The sequence below is a fragment of the Capra hircus genome, chromosome 20 (assembly GCF_001704415.2).
Source record: "Capra hircus breed San Clemente chromosome 20, ASM170441v1, whole genome shotgun sequence".
NCBI lineage: Eukaryota > Metazoa > Chordata > Mammalia > Artiodactyla > Bovidae > Capra > Capra hircus.
In genome coordinates this window covers 39,292,817-39,306,197 of record NC_030827.1, presented here as the reverse complement: position 1 = coordinate 39,306,197, position 13,381 = coordinate 39,292,817, and the positions used below count along the sequence as shown (strand labels likewise).

At 44.0% G+C, this 13,381-nt stretch overlaps 1 protein-coding gene across 7 annotated transcripts in view; it reads left to right on the top strand.

Moving 5' to 3' along the window:
* RAI14 (retinoic acid induced 14) overlaps positions 1–11,080 on the top strand; it is a 161,535-nt gene extending 150,455 nt beyond the window's left edge. For all 7 annotated transcript variants that reach the window (XM_018065592.1, XM_018065591.1, XM_018065588.1 and 4 more), the window contains 5 exons: positions 1,057–1,175; positions 2,009–3,544; positions 4,718–4,867; positions 8,319–8,384; positions 9,203–11,080. In XM_018065592.1, coding sequence (XP_017921081.1) covers positions 1,057–1,175; positions 2,009–3,544; positions 4,718–4,867; positions 8,319–8,384; positions 9,203–9,280 — 1,949 coding nt within the window. In that variant the 3' untranslated portion in view covers positions 9,281–11,080. The remainder of the gene's footprint in view (positions 1–1,056; positions 1,176–2,008; positions 3,545–4,717; positions 4,868–8,318; positions 8,385–9,202) is intronic.

Sequence of the window (13,381 nt, the reverse complement as noted above, 5' to 3'; positions counted from 1 at the left end):
AAGTTATCCAGCCAAGCACACTTTTATCCACAGGAAGAGTTTCTGGGTGCAGGAAGCAGTGCACTGAATGACATTCTGCAGCACATTTCTTGTCTTATCTCAGTGAGGACTTTGAGTAGCATAGCTTTACATGTTATTTCAGCATGATAATCAGTAGAATGTCAAACAGTTGTGGTTTACCAGCAGTGTTTATTGTGGGATCCGGAGACTCCTGTTTCATGCAGGGGTGGTCAGCAAATCTCTTAAGGAAGAGGCAGGGTCTGATGTGGGTCTTGAAGGATGCATAAGAGTTATACAGCCAAAGAGTTGCTACAAGGGCAATCGTATGGATGAAGAATTAAAGAAGCAGTCTTGTGTTGAGTATAGAGAGGGTGTGAATCTGATGAAAATGGGATACTGGGGAAAGACATGATGAGTCATAATCCTGAAAAAAAGTAGATTGGTGCCAGATCCGAGAGGCCTTAATCCAGATAAAGGAAGTTGGAGATTATTTTTGGAGGGAGAGCAATTAAAGCACTTGAACCAAAGGCATGACCCCATCAAAGTATGTTTTAGGAAGATTAGTCCGACAGTGTTGTTGGTACAGGCTACATTTTCACTAGAGGAGAGAGAGGAAGATTTGTTAGGAAGCCGTTTGTACAGTTACCAGGTATGGTGATGAAGTCTGAACTAGGGTTGTGGGCATGGGGATAAGAAGTGAACCAGATACCACAGATCTTTCTAAAAGGATTCATAGAGTGAGGTGTATAGGGCATGGGAGGAATAAAAAACAACCGAGGTGTGGCACTTAATCAAGTGAACAGAAACTGAATGACCAAATCCATCAGTTTTCAGATGAGTTTATTTGTATCTAGGCATCTAGTATTGTGCTAGGGAGTGAGGAGACCCCAGTACTTGAGAATTTCTGTTCATCTATCCAGCTGTAGGGGGCTTTCATCCCTAGTCTGGATGAGAAAGAAGAACTGGATTGGATAGAAAGTGAGTTTATTAGAGGTCAGAGATATAACAGTTTACTTTTTTAAAATATTATTTAAAATTGCCTTTCTCTTTCCTAAGGTGCTGATAGTTTATTGGACGTAAGTTCTGAAGCTGACCAGCAAGATCTTCTTGTCCTATTGCAAGCAAAAGTTGCTTCTCTTACCTTACACAATAAGGAATTACAAGATAAATTACAGGTAGGTAAATAGATCACTACCATAGTCTGTTCAGTTGGGTCAAGCTATTGGATTTCTCAGGGTTAGTTGGGTATTTTGTTTTAGACACCAACATTGGTTTCTTCTTTTTAAAATATAATTATCCTTTAGCATTTTATACCTTTAAATTTGTTTCTTGAGACTTACTCATTAATTTATTATTTTTATAAACTGGTAAATTATTTAATTATATACTTAGGTAAAGGTAAAGTCGTTCAGTCGTGTCCAACTCTTTGCGACCCCATGGGCTGTAGCCTACCAGGCTCCTCTGTCCATGGGATTTTCCAGGCAATAGTACTGGAGTGGATTGCCATTTCCTTCTCCAGGGGATCTTCCCGACCCAGGGATCGAACCCGGGTCTCCCACATTGTAGACAGACGCTTAACCGTCTGAGCCACCAGGGAAGTCTTTATGGTATATATGACAATAGATAGCTATATGCACGCCATATATATGACTAGTCATTCATTTAGTAAAGTTGATCATTTCACAGATTTAAGAATGTGGTAAGAAGTAGGGCAACTACAATAATATGAGAAACAAAGAAAAATTTGAGTCAGAAGCTCTGCACCCAAAAGAGGTCTTGCATTTTTAAAGTGCCAAATATAATCTGTCCTTCAAGAGCACAGAATAAGCTTAGTGTTGTTAAGTCTGACTCTTGTGTCCCAGACCATATTTTTTCATGGGGCAAGAGGATGCATGCAGAATGATACTGCTGCTCCCCCATACTCAAGGTTTGGATTTGCTCCCCGATTGCAGCTGCTTGCTCATCTAACCACACCTTTGGTGTCGTTTCATTCTTGCCTTGTTTCCAGGCCAAAACACCCAGAGAGGGGGAAGCAGACCTGAGCTTTGACTCTTACCATTCTACTCAAACTGACTTGGCCCCATCCCTGGGCAAACCTAGTGAAAACCCTCCTCAAGACTCCAAACCATCTCCATCTGTCATAACACATTCCTCCAGTAAATCCACTCTCGACAGTGATGTCAGAATCCAGCAACTCCAAGAGGTTTTACATGACTTGCAGAAGAGACTGGAGAGCTCTGAAGCGGAGAGGAAACAGCTGCAGGCCGAGCTCCAGACCAGGAGGACAGAATCAGTGTGCTTAAACAACACCGAGATCTCAGAGAACGGCTCCGACCTCAGTCAGAAACTTAAGGAAACTCAGAGCAAGTACGAGGAAGCTATGAAAGAAGTCCTGAGTGTGCAGAAGCAGATGAAGCTGGGCCTGGTCTCACCAGAAAGCGTGGACACTTACTCACACCTGCATGAGCTGAGGATCACCGAGGAAGAAATGGACGTGCTCAAGCGGGACCTCCAAGGTGCCCTGGAAGAAAGTGAACGAAATAAAGAGAAAGTGAGAGAGTTAGAGGAGAAGCTGGCAGAAAGGGAGAAAGCGGCAGTTATGCAGCCACCAAAGGAGGAGTATGAGGAAATGAAAAGTTCCTATTGCACGGTGATTGAGAATATGAATAAGGAGAAAGCATTTTTGTTTGAGAAATACCAAGAGGCACAAGAAGAAATCACAAAACTGAAAGATACATTGAAAAATCAGATGACCCAGGAGGCGGGTGATGAAGCTGAGGACATGAAAGAGGCCATGAACAGGATGATCGATGAACTCAACAAGCAGGTGAGTGAGCTGTCCCAGCTATACAAAGAGGCCCAGGCAGAGCTGGAGGATTACCGGAAGAGGAAGTCTCTAGAAGATGTCACAGCTGAATATATCCATAAAGCGGAGCATGAGAAGCTGATGCAAGTGACCAACGTATCCAGAGCCAAGGCCGAAGAGGCACTGTCCGAAATGAAGTCTCAGTATTCAAAAGTGCTAAATGAGCTGACCCAGCTCAAACAGTTGGTAGACGCACAGAAAGAGAACTCTGTCTCCATCACGGAGCATTTGCAAGTGATAACCACTCTGCGGACCACTGCCAAAGAGATGGAGGGAAAAATAAGCAGTCTGAAAGAGCACCTGGCGAGCAAGGAAGGGGAGGTGGCGAAGCTGGAGAAACAGCTCCTAGAGGAGAAGGCGGCTATGACGGACGCGATGGTGCCCCGGTCTGCCTACGAGAAGCTCCAGTCATCTTTGGAAAGCGAAGTGAGTGTGTTGGCCTCAAAATTAAGGGATTCCGTGAAAGAGAAAGAGAAGGCCCATTCAGAGGTTGCCCAGATTAGAAGTGAGGTCTTGCAGATGAAAAGGGAAAAGGAAAACATTCAGACTCTCTTGAAATCCAAAGAGCAGGAAGTAAACGAACTTCTGCAAAAATGCCAGCATGCTCAGGAAGAACTTGCAGAAATGAAGAGACATTCCGAGAGCTCCTCCAAACTGGAAGAGGATAAAGACAAGAAGGTTGGTGAGACTGTTGCTATTGAATTTCTAGCTAGCAAACGCTAGCACTTTGAACCTTCATTTACTGAAGTTAGCATTTTTAGCATTTGTTAGCACTAAGCTATTGTGAAAGCGCTAAAGCTCCGCACAGGACTCCCATCTGTCCCCAGTGCCACATTAAAAATAGTAGGGTGGACATTTATTTAAAAAGAGAGAGTGAGAAAGCCCTCATCTACTACTTCCCTCATACCAGAGCGTTTTCAAATATGTGGTACATATTTTCCCCTTAAAAATTATTTTACAGAAGCTCTGCCAAGTGTCAGGGACCAGAAGTGAACCCACCAGCTGAGAAGTATTTGTGGTCCATCTTAAACTTCTATTCTGTTGGAATCCAGACAGATTTCCTCTGTCATATGGAAAATCAATTACTGCCAGACTTGATACTACTTCCCTAAACCCAATGAGCTTTCCCTTGAGTCAGTGTAAAAGCCCTCCCTGGTCCTCATTTTCAAAGGTGTGCAACAGGAGAGAAAGGGAGGAATGTGGGGGGCCAGGCAACCCGAGATGGGCTGAGCATGGAGGAAGGCGGAGAGTAAGGGGAGAAGTGAAGCATGCTTCTGCGCTTGGATCTGCTCTGCATCCCCAGATGCCCAGTCTCCTGCGTTAGATGTTCTGAATGGCATTCACTAGAGAATTATTTATCTTTTATTCCTTTATTATAATGAATGTTTCCAAAAGAGCTTCCAAAGCCGTGGGGGTGGGGATTGTCTTCACTACAAGGTAGGATATCAGAGATACCCGGGTTCCCAGAACTTATTTCTGATTGCCTATGGCAGCAATAGGGAACAAAGCCTAGCTGGCTCCAAATATAGAATACCTGAAATTCTGTTTTTATTTTATTTTTTAACAGTCCCCCATCTTAAGTGTGAAAGAAGGGAATCCACATAACAGCTGTTGTTATCATCATGGCCCCAAGCACAGTCTCATTCCGGAGCTCTTGTCTGCAGAGGCATGTTGGTTTCCCTGACTCTTACCTGGTTTTGTTTCATTGTATGGCTTTTCGTTGAAAAATTAAGAAAAGGGATTGCTCCAGGCCCAGAGGCCAGCCAAGGCTGTATTCCCAGTGGAGAAACAGCTGGCGTTTTGCCTCTGCGGGTGCCTTCTCTCCTGATAAGAGCTTTCCTTTCTCGCTAGATAAATGAGATGTCCAAGGAAGTCACCAAGTTGAAGGAGGCCCTGAACAGCCTCTCACAGCTCTCCTACTCTGCCAGCTCCTCCAAGAGGCAGAGCCAGCAGCTGGAGGCGCTGCAGCAGCAGGTCAAACAGCTGCAGAACCAGCTGGCGGTGAGTGGGCCTGTTTCCACTGCTGGCTGGGGGTTGGGGGTGGGGGACAGGTAGGAACGAGCAGAAAGCTGCCCAGCCTAAAGAGTGTCGTGCTTCAGTGAGCAATTGACTAAAGACCTTTAGGTGAGGGCCAGAGAGGGAGCTGGTGGGTTTCCCAGTCATCACCTGCAATGAGAATGGGTTCCATGTGTCACTGGGAAGGAAAGAGTCTGCGGGATAGTGGCAGGAGCCTTTTTGTCTTGTACCCTCTTCCACTCACTTGCTCCCCTTTCTCCATTTTTCTGCTTCAGTAGTTACCGTCTCTGGCAGCGCTCGAGATGTTTCTTATTAGGCAGCCAGGATGTCTGGTGGTTGTATATCCACATGTCTGAAGCTGCTTCTTGGCCCCTCTTCTGATTTCACCCAGTAAAGCTCTTTCATGTCTGTACTCGTTTCTGGTGGCTGTTGTAATAGAGCAACAGAAATTTGGTTTAAAACAATACAAAAAAAAAAAATAATACAGATTTGTTACTGACAGTCCTGGAGATCATAAGTTCAAAGAAATCCATTTCACAACAGTAAAGTCAAGGTCTCAGCAGGCTGCCTCCTTCTCAAGGCTCTAGGGGAGAATCTGGTTGTCTTTTCTAACTTCTGGAGGCTGCCTACTTTCCTTGGCTCATGGCCCCTCTCTCATCCCCAGAGCACATCACTCCAGCCTCTGGTTCTGTCCTTCCGTCTCCTCCTTCCACCTTTGACCTTTTTGCCTCCTCTTATAGGACCCTAGTAATCACATTTAAGGTCCACCCAGATAATCAGTATAATCTTTCTTTCCATCTCAGGATCCTTAATCTAAAAGATCCCTTTTGACTGATAGTTAACATTTATAGATTCTAGGGATTAGGACATGGCCATCTTCGGAGGGCCTCTCAGGTTGAGAGACTGAGAGGCCAGGGTGGTGGGTGGTTCTTCCACGTGGATACTGAAGTCAACCAAGCGATGACAGAAGCAGGAACAGAAAGGAAGACAGTGATCAGAAGACAAAGCTATAGAATATGTAAAGTTTCAATTGTTGCGTGCTCACTCAGTTGTATTCGACTCCTTGTGACCCTGTGGACTGTAGCCCACCAGGCTCCTCTGTCCATGGGATTTTCCAGGCAAGAGTACTGGAGTGGGATCCATTTCCTCCTCCATCTCCCCCACGAAGGGATTGAACCCAAGTCTCCAGCATCTTCTGCATTGGCAGGTGCATTCTTTACCACTGAGCCATCTGGGAAGCCTTTTAGTTGATGAGGGTATGTGATGTTTTCTACATGAAGATTAGGTTACCCTGGACTGTTGCTGGCTTCCATTTCCATGAACTTGGATTTTGTGATTTCTTCAGTACAGGTCGATGCTTAGTGAATTCAGATTTCTACAGTCCTTACTCCATCTGGCCACAAAGTTCAAAACCAGCTTTTTTATGTTACCAGCTCTAGCAGTGGAGTAGTAGTCTGGGAAGGAGAAGATGCTCTTGACTGTTTTGCAGGTCATTTTTCTGACCAAGTGGTTATCACAGACTCATAGATAAAGTACTAATGGTTTATATAGTCGTTCTTACAATTATCCAACATGCATTTAATGAGCTTCTATGTATCAGTAATGTACCAGGTGTCCATGATATAAAAATGAATAAGACACAGTCCCTGCTTTCATGGAATATAATGGCTTATTGTGTACTCAGTGTGGTAAGCATTTGTTGAGAGATGACCAACATGCTATGGGTGTAGAAAGGCAATGTGCATAGCCAATCTGGGTAAGTCTTGGAAGGCTTCCTGCAGGAAGTGATGCTTGTACCGAATCTTAGATGAGTAGGAGGCAGCAAGAATGTGGCATTTAGGTAGCCCATGGTTGCTGTAGCAAGCACAGTTCCAACGGAGTGGAGGAGTGGAGGTGTGGAGTGTGGACGGCTGGAGGCTGACTGGTGGAGAAGTGACTGAGGAGCTAGATGTCTGCAACAGCTGAAGAGAAACAGGGGGAGGCAGAGGAAGCCTAATGCAGATTTGCTAGAAAGACAGGAGATGGAGGTGGAGGAGTGGGATGCTTTCAACTGAGATCTTGGAGTAATGACTGAGGCAGGGAGGTAACCATAAGAGTGAGTGGCTGGAAGGAAGAGAGACAGGTCATGAAGCTGAGGTTGAGGGACTGAGAGGCCAGGATGGTGGGTGGTTCATCCATGTCGATACTGCAGTCAGCCAAGCAATGACAGAAGCAGGACCAGAAAGAAAGACAGTGGTCAGAAGACAAAGTTATAAATGATGGAGTGGAGGGAACCGAGAGGTGGGAGGAATCAGCACAGAGAGAGCTACCAAGTACACTTCCTAGTGGCATGAACTTCAAAGATCGAGGTTTCCAAGGTTGACCTTGAATGGGAAGGATACCTCATATCTGACATTGATGGGAAGGTGGTAAGAATAGATACTGATGGACTTCAGTTGATTTTTTAAGTGATCCATATGTGATAGTTTCAATTTCTATCAAGAAATAGGAAGAAAGGCCTCTTCTTAGAAGAGTTAAGAGCCGAGTTGAGATCCTTGAAATAGTCACTGAGAGGAACTGGAATAATATCTCAGTGAGAAGAAATAAAAGCATTTATAGCTGTGCTGTGAGGGGCCATTTGAGACTGGGGTCATCACCCTGTTCACCTCCTCAGTACACTGACAACTAAATCACTGAATTCCCCAGGGATTACATACCACTGGCCACACAGTAGGTGATCAACAACTCTTTTTATAAGATTACATTTTAAAAATTAAATTAATAAATATTTGGTCATTGTAGAAAAGTTGAAAGATTAAAAAAAAAAACAACTCTGAAGAATCTACTCTAGATACACCTTGTCTATAATTTAACCACTCAGAGACAGTAACTGCATTTGATGTAGTCCTTGGCCTATTGTTTACTTTGTGTGAATACATTTGCCTAAGTATGTGTACATATATTTGTTTAAACAAACATGGGCATTATTAACTACTTTTTACAGGAATTTTCTTCTGGAGTTGACATATGCCAAGATATGAAAGATTTTTTTTTTCCCCTAAGAATATTGACAAGTGTTCCAAACCACACACCCTATCAAGTCCACAGCAATTTCAAACACTTCCTGTGCTAGTTGCTAGAAGGAATCACTAGGGTAGCATTTGGCCACAGCCTTCTCCTAGGATTTTTTTGAAGGTCTCCTAAGCCCCTGATGGTGGTTCAGATGGTAAAGAATCTGCCTGCAATGCTGGAGACCTAGGTTCAATCCCTGGGTCAGAAAGATCCCCTGGGGAAGGGAACCTGGAGTAGGGAGTACCTACTCCAGTATTCTTGCCTGGAGAATTTCATGAATAAAGGAGTCTGGCAGGCTCCAGTCCATGGGATCTCAAGAGTCAGACACGACTGAGTGACTCACCCACTACAAGCTCTTGAACAATGTCAAATTGTCTCTTTCTAGGAATGCAAGAAACAACACCAGGAAGTGATATCTGTTTACAGGATGCATCTTCTGTACGCCGTGCAGGTATGATATCTGGGGATCGTAAAGAGACACTGCAGCAGGGCTTGTCCAGATCCCCGTCCGGAAACTAACAGAATGGATGAGAATTTGAGGAGGTGGATTTTCAATGGAAAGCTTTTTCAAATACCTTCTGCTTTGCTTTGCATTTTGTGTTGGGAGCCCCTTCCCCTGTTAATGGAGAGCTGCCTCCTTTGGTGACTGCTGAATGAGGAGGTTACCATTGCACACCCCACCCCACCCCCCACCCAATCAGGAGAAGGAGTCTGGGGGTTACTTTCTGGGCCTGAGGATATTCGCTGAGCCATTGGTGCCGTCGCACTCCTGGGACGGTCAGTGTTCTGAGACTGGCCGGGCTCTCATTTTCTGTTAAGGCTCTAGAAACCCTTTGTTGAGGGCTCTGCTGGGAGACCCAGCCTCCTTGTCCTCTGGAGCGAAAAGATCAGGGCCCTCACGTTGCCTCAGTTACTCCTGGAAATGTGGGAATGGGTAGGGCTCACATTTCCTGGGAAGATCAAGGGGGACAAATAAGGGCTTCTGCCTGCCAGTCACCTCACTCCCTATGTGAAGCAGTGCCAGGATTTAGGTTCTAGTGAGTGTCATTTTGTTTTATTTTAAACCTTTTTGACATTCACTTTTCTAACAAGCATTCAGCCTCCCCTCTGCCCCTATTGTTTTCTGCATTTTGACGTTCCTATGGGACAGCAGCCTCTGTCTTTTATTCATCTCCTTCCTCGCCACCCCCCCAACGTCCCACGTGAGTTGTGTCCAAGGCATGATATCATAGGTTATTCTAATGAGTGTCTTGTGTTGGAATTTTCTAGGGCCAGATGGATGAAGATGTCCAAAAAGTACTGAAGCAAATCCTTACCATGTGTAAGAACCAGTCCCAGAAGAAGTAAAGTGGATTCCTTGGCAGGACACTGGCCCCTTGTTGTCCACCCTTGTGTTATATCCGGAGTTGTCGGCAGCCACTGCCATTGTTCTCATTCGTGGTATCACTGTGACCCTTATCATAGAACTTCTTCCCTTTCCAGAGACTTCTGAGGACAGGTCCCTGGAGAAGACTGTCCTCCTTAGAACCGCTGAGAGACTTCAGAGCAGCAGAGGGGAAAGATGCTGTCACCCCCCGCTTCTGACCAGAGCTGGGATCAGTCACGCTCAGGAGTCTGGTCCCTGCGCTGGTAGCGGGGTATCTTTCCCGATACCTGCCTAGCTAAGGGGCTCCATGGCTGCATGACATGATGCCCCACGCAGCCGTGCTTCTGTTCCTACACTTGGGCCGTGCCATTCAGCACAGCAGGGTTCTCTTTACCTTTGGTTTCCTACCCCCCACAACACGATTCAATTTCTAACCAAATTAGTATGACACTAGTTATGCGCTATGTGCTTAAGATCCTTCATCGTGATATCCTGTGGATTTAAAAACTTTAATTCCATCTTTTTTCCCATCTGCCTTATATTTCTCACCACCCTGCTGTCAATCTTACAATCAGATGAGCACTATTAACTTAAATATGAAGTTTAAAAACAAAAGCAAATTGTCCTTAAAAGTTCTTTCTTAAGTGCATAGCTGACATGTTGCAAATTTTCTATGCAAACTTGCCTCCTGCTGTTTGTTATCCACGAAGCTCAGGAAATCCAAACATTTGTGTTTCAACAAGGGACAGTAAACTGTGTGTTTACAGCCAAAAGAAATGCCTCATAGTTTTTAACCTCAATTTTTTAAAAGTGTTTTTTTTCTGTACAATATTTTTATTGGCTCTTAAAGATGTTTTCATATCTAAATCCCTAAGTAAGTGAAATTTACATTAGACTATATTAACAAAGTATTTTTTAGGTAATCATGCTTAAGACTTTATATACATAACTTTTTTCTCCACGTTTTCAGCTATAGCAGAAGGTAGTTATATATTCCACTCAAAATGAGCTGCCACCAACACCCCTAGACTTTCTGCCATTTGTTCTTAGGACTGTAGCACGTCTTTAAATATAGTAAATCCTCTTTAGCCCATTGAATATTTCTGAGTGCCCCAACTCTACCAGCACCTGTAAATTACCTCGAGAAGGACTGTGAGTACCAGTGGGTTTTTCTACTTTGAAACAAAAAATCCTGGTATACGTTACAGTGCCTAGCCGAGGTCTTGGGGGAAAACATCTCTGTTCCCTTTACTTTCAGGTTAAAAATGTTTCTGACTTGCTTGCAGCTTCCTTTATGGCCTTGATCTTATTGAGGGATATAAGCTGAAGACAGAAGTCTCTAACGTATAGAACTGTTAAGTGTAGGCCAGCTCTGACAGGGCTGCCTGCGCTCAGAGGCCACTTGGCAGCCCTGTGCTGAATGAGGGCCAACGACAGCGAAGCAGAAATGGCTTTCGAACTTGGTGTTACTTTTCTTAAGTTGTTTATAGTTCAGCAATTTCGAACATGCTCCAAAGAAAAATGTGAAAGGACTTTCTGTCACAGCACTTAAGAAAACACAAAACCACCCCCCCCACCCCCTCACAGAAATGCTGCAGAGTGTAAAACTTGAGACATTTTGTAGGACGCCTGATAAAGTGTAGCCTTTTATCTTGTTTCAGGATGCATATTTATTTCAAGTACTCTGGTTAAATACTGAAGTTACATGCTGTAGTTTAGCATTTTGCCTTTGTAATTTACAGAAAAGTATTGCAGAAAATAAACTTTTGTTTCCTTTTGCATCTCCCTTGTTGATTTTGGGCGCCTTCATTATTAGCATGCCCTGTAAGGCTTCTGAAGATCAGCTCAGTAGCACTTCAGGGCGACGGTTTTTATACCCTGTGTCATGTTCAGCAGGTGGCCATTGTTTGCGATCTCTCACGCAACATGTCATACCATTCCCGTCTTCTAGCTCCTGGGACCACCTTGAACTCTGCCCCAGTCATCAGCCACTTTTGGACACTTGCATCACAGTTATTTCATTGAAAATTGCCTCTCAGTTGATCTGCAGTCTTTTTTTTTTAACTATTTAAAAGCCTCCATTAGATTTTTTTTTTCCTCTTCTATTTTGAAAAAGTAGAAAGTGTATGCTAAGTCACTTCAGCCCTGTCTGACTGTGACCCTATGGACTGTAGCCTTCCAGGCTCCTCTGCCCATGGGATTCTCCAGGCAAGAATACTGAAGTGGGTTGCCACACCCTCCTCCAGGGGATCTTCCTGACCCAGGGATTGAACTTGTGTCTCTCATGTCTCCTGCACTGGCAGGTGGGTTCTTTACCACTAGTACCACCTAGGAAGCCTGAAAACATACACATGGTTTATTTTTAAAAAGTCAGATACATTATCCTGTCACATTACAAAGTTAATTCATTCCTGAAAAAAAAAAACCCTGTAGGGTGAATTCTTCGGAGAAGGCAGTGGCACCCCACTCCAGTACTCTTGCCTGGAAAATCCCATGGACAGAGGAGCCTGGTAGGCTGCAGTCCATGGGGTTGCTAAGAGTCGGACACGACTGCGTGACTTCACTTTCACTTTTCACTTTCATGCGTTGGAGAAGGAAATGGCAACCCACTCCAGTGTTCTTGCCTGGAGAATCCCAGGGATGAGAGAGCCTGGTGGGCTGCCATCTATGGGGTCGCACAGAGTCAGACAGGACTGAAGTGACTTAGCAGTAGCAGGGTGAATTCTTGCAGGTTGAAATCATAATTAAAACACCAGATGACAATGAAATGGGTGCAATTATTTAAGTAGCTCACATTCTTCATAGCACAGTGTAACAAGGCCATCTCCCTTTGCTTACAACACAGTTCTGCTGCCTCTCAGCTCCTGCTGCCAAGGCATACCATAATACTCGACTGAACCCTCGCTCACCTCCTCCCTCTGAAAAGAAAAAGGACAAAAGATACCAATGAAAATAATGTGAAAATATAATGTCTGAGGCTACTGTTATTTTAAGTTAGCAAGTGCATGCTCCCTCAAAAGAGCTTACCTCGACAGAGGCCAACCATTCAACTCACAAAATAATTTCTTGGGGACACTCAAATGAGGACTTAACCTAGATAAATCCAAACCAGGATTCTTAAATGGAAAGAACTGTCATATGCCAACGGCAGGGTAAGAAAAGAAACAGTCATCCCTCGATGATTCTATATCACAGTATAATTGTAGGATAAATGAGATAAACTGAAAGTAAGTCTCTCCTTCTGATCCTTAGTTGACCTCCCCAGAAGCAACAACTATTAAATAGTTTCTTGAATGACTTAAGACAGTCTGTGTCTATATGTATTGGATCTTAATGAACATTTTGGCCACCCTTTTACTTTCCTCTTTAAATATGGAAACTTCATTCATTCTTCAGGACCATACTTTTTCCACCTAAAATATCCAAGACTGTTGTTTGTCAGCACACAAATCTCATCCTTTTTAACTGCTGCATAATGATTCATAGTATAATTGTGCTGTATTTTTATTAAACTAGCTCCTCATTGATGGGCATTTAGTCTGCTTCCAGTATTTTGCAGCCCTAAAACTGATGTGATGACTATGCTATGAATAAATGTCTGTATGTATATGTGTGAGCATCGTTTGGGTAATTTTCAAATTGTCTGTTTGCACACTGGCCTCCATCAGGTGATACAGGAATGCAGAGAAGGAAAAAGTAGAATAGCATGTGGATCATCACAGTCAGTGAGAAAGAATGGCCTTTTTCTTCACATGGGTTACATAAGAGTCATCAACTTGATTTTCTTACGTAAACTTTCAGACTGACTCCAAAGCCTTTAATAATTCAACTCACTGATCTTAAGATCAACACATGATATGCTGTGTGGGGAAAATGCTCCCAAAATACGTTGACACATGACCTTTTGCCATGTGGCATAACTGGAATGCTGGGCGCTGACAGCAGTTGAAACACCACCCAGCCAAGATGGGGGTGATGTAAGGTTTAAAAGGCAGACTGCAAGGCAGAGACTGAGCTGAAGAAAGCAATAGACAGAGGCGTTCATGGGAGCAGTTTCTGTTTACCTGCTCAGGGCAAGGAAC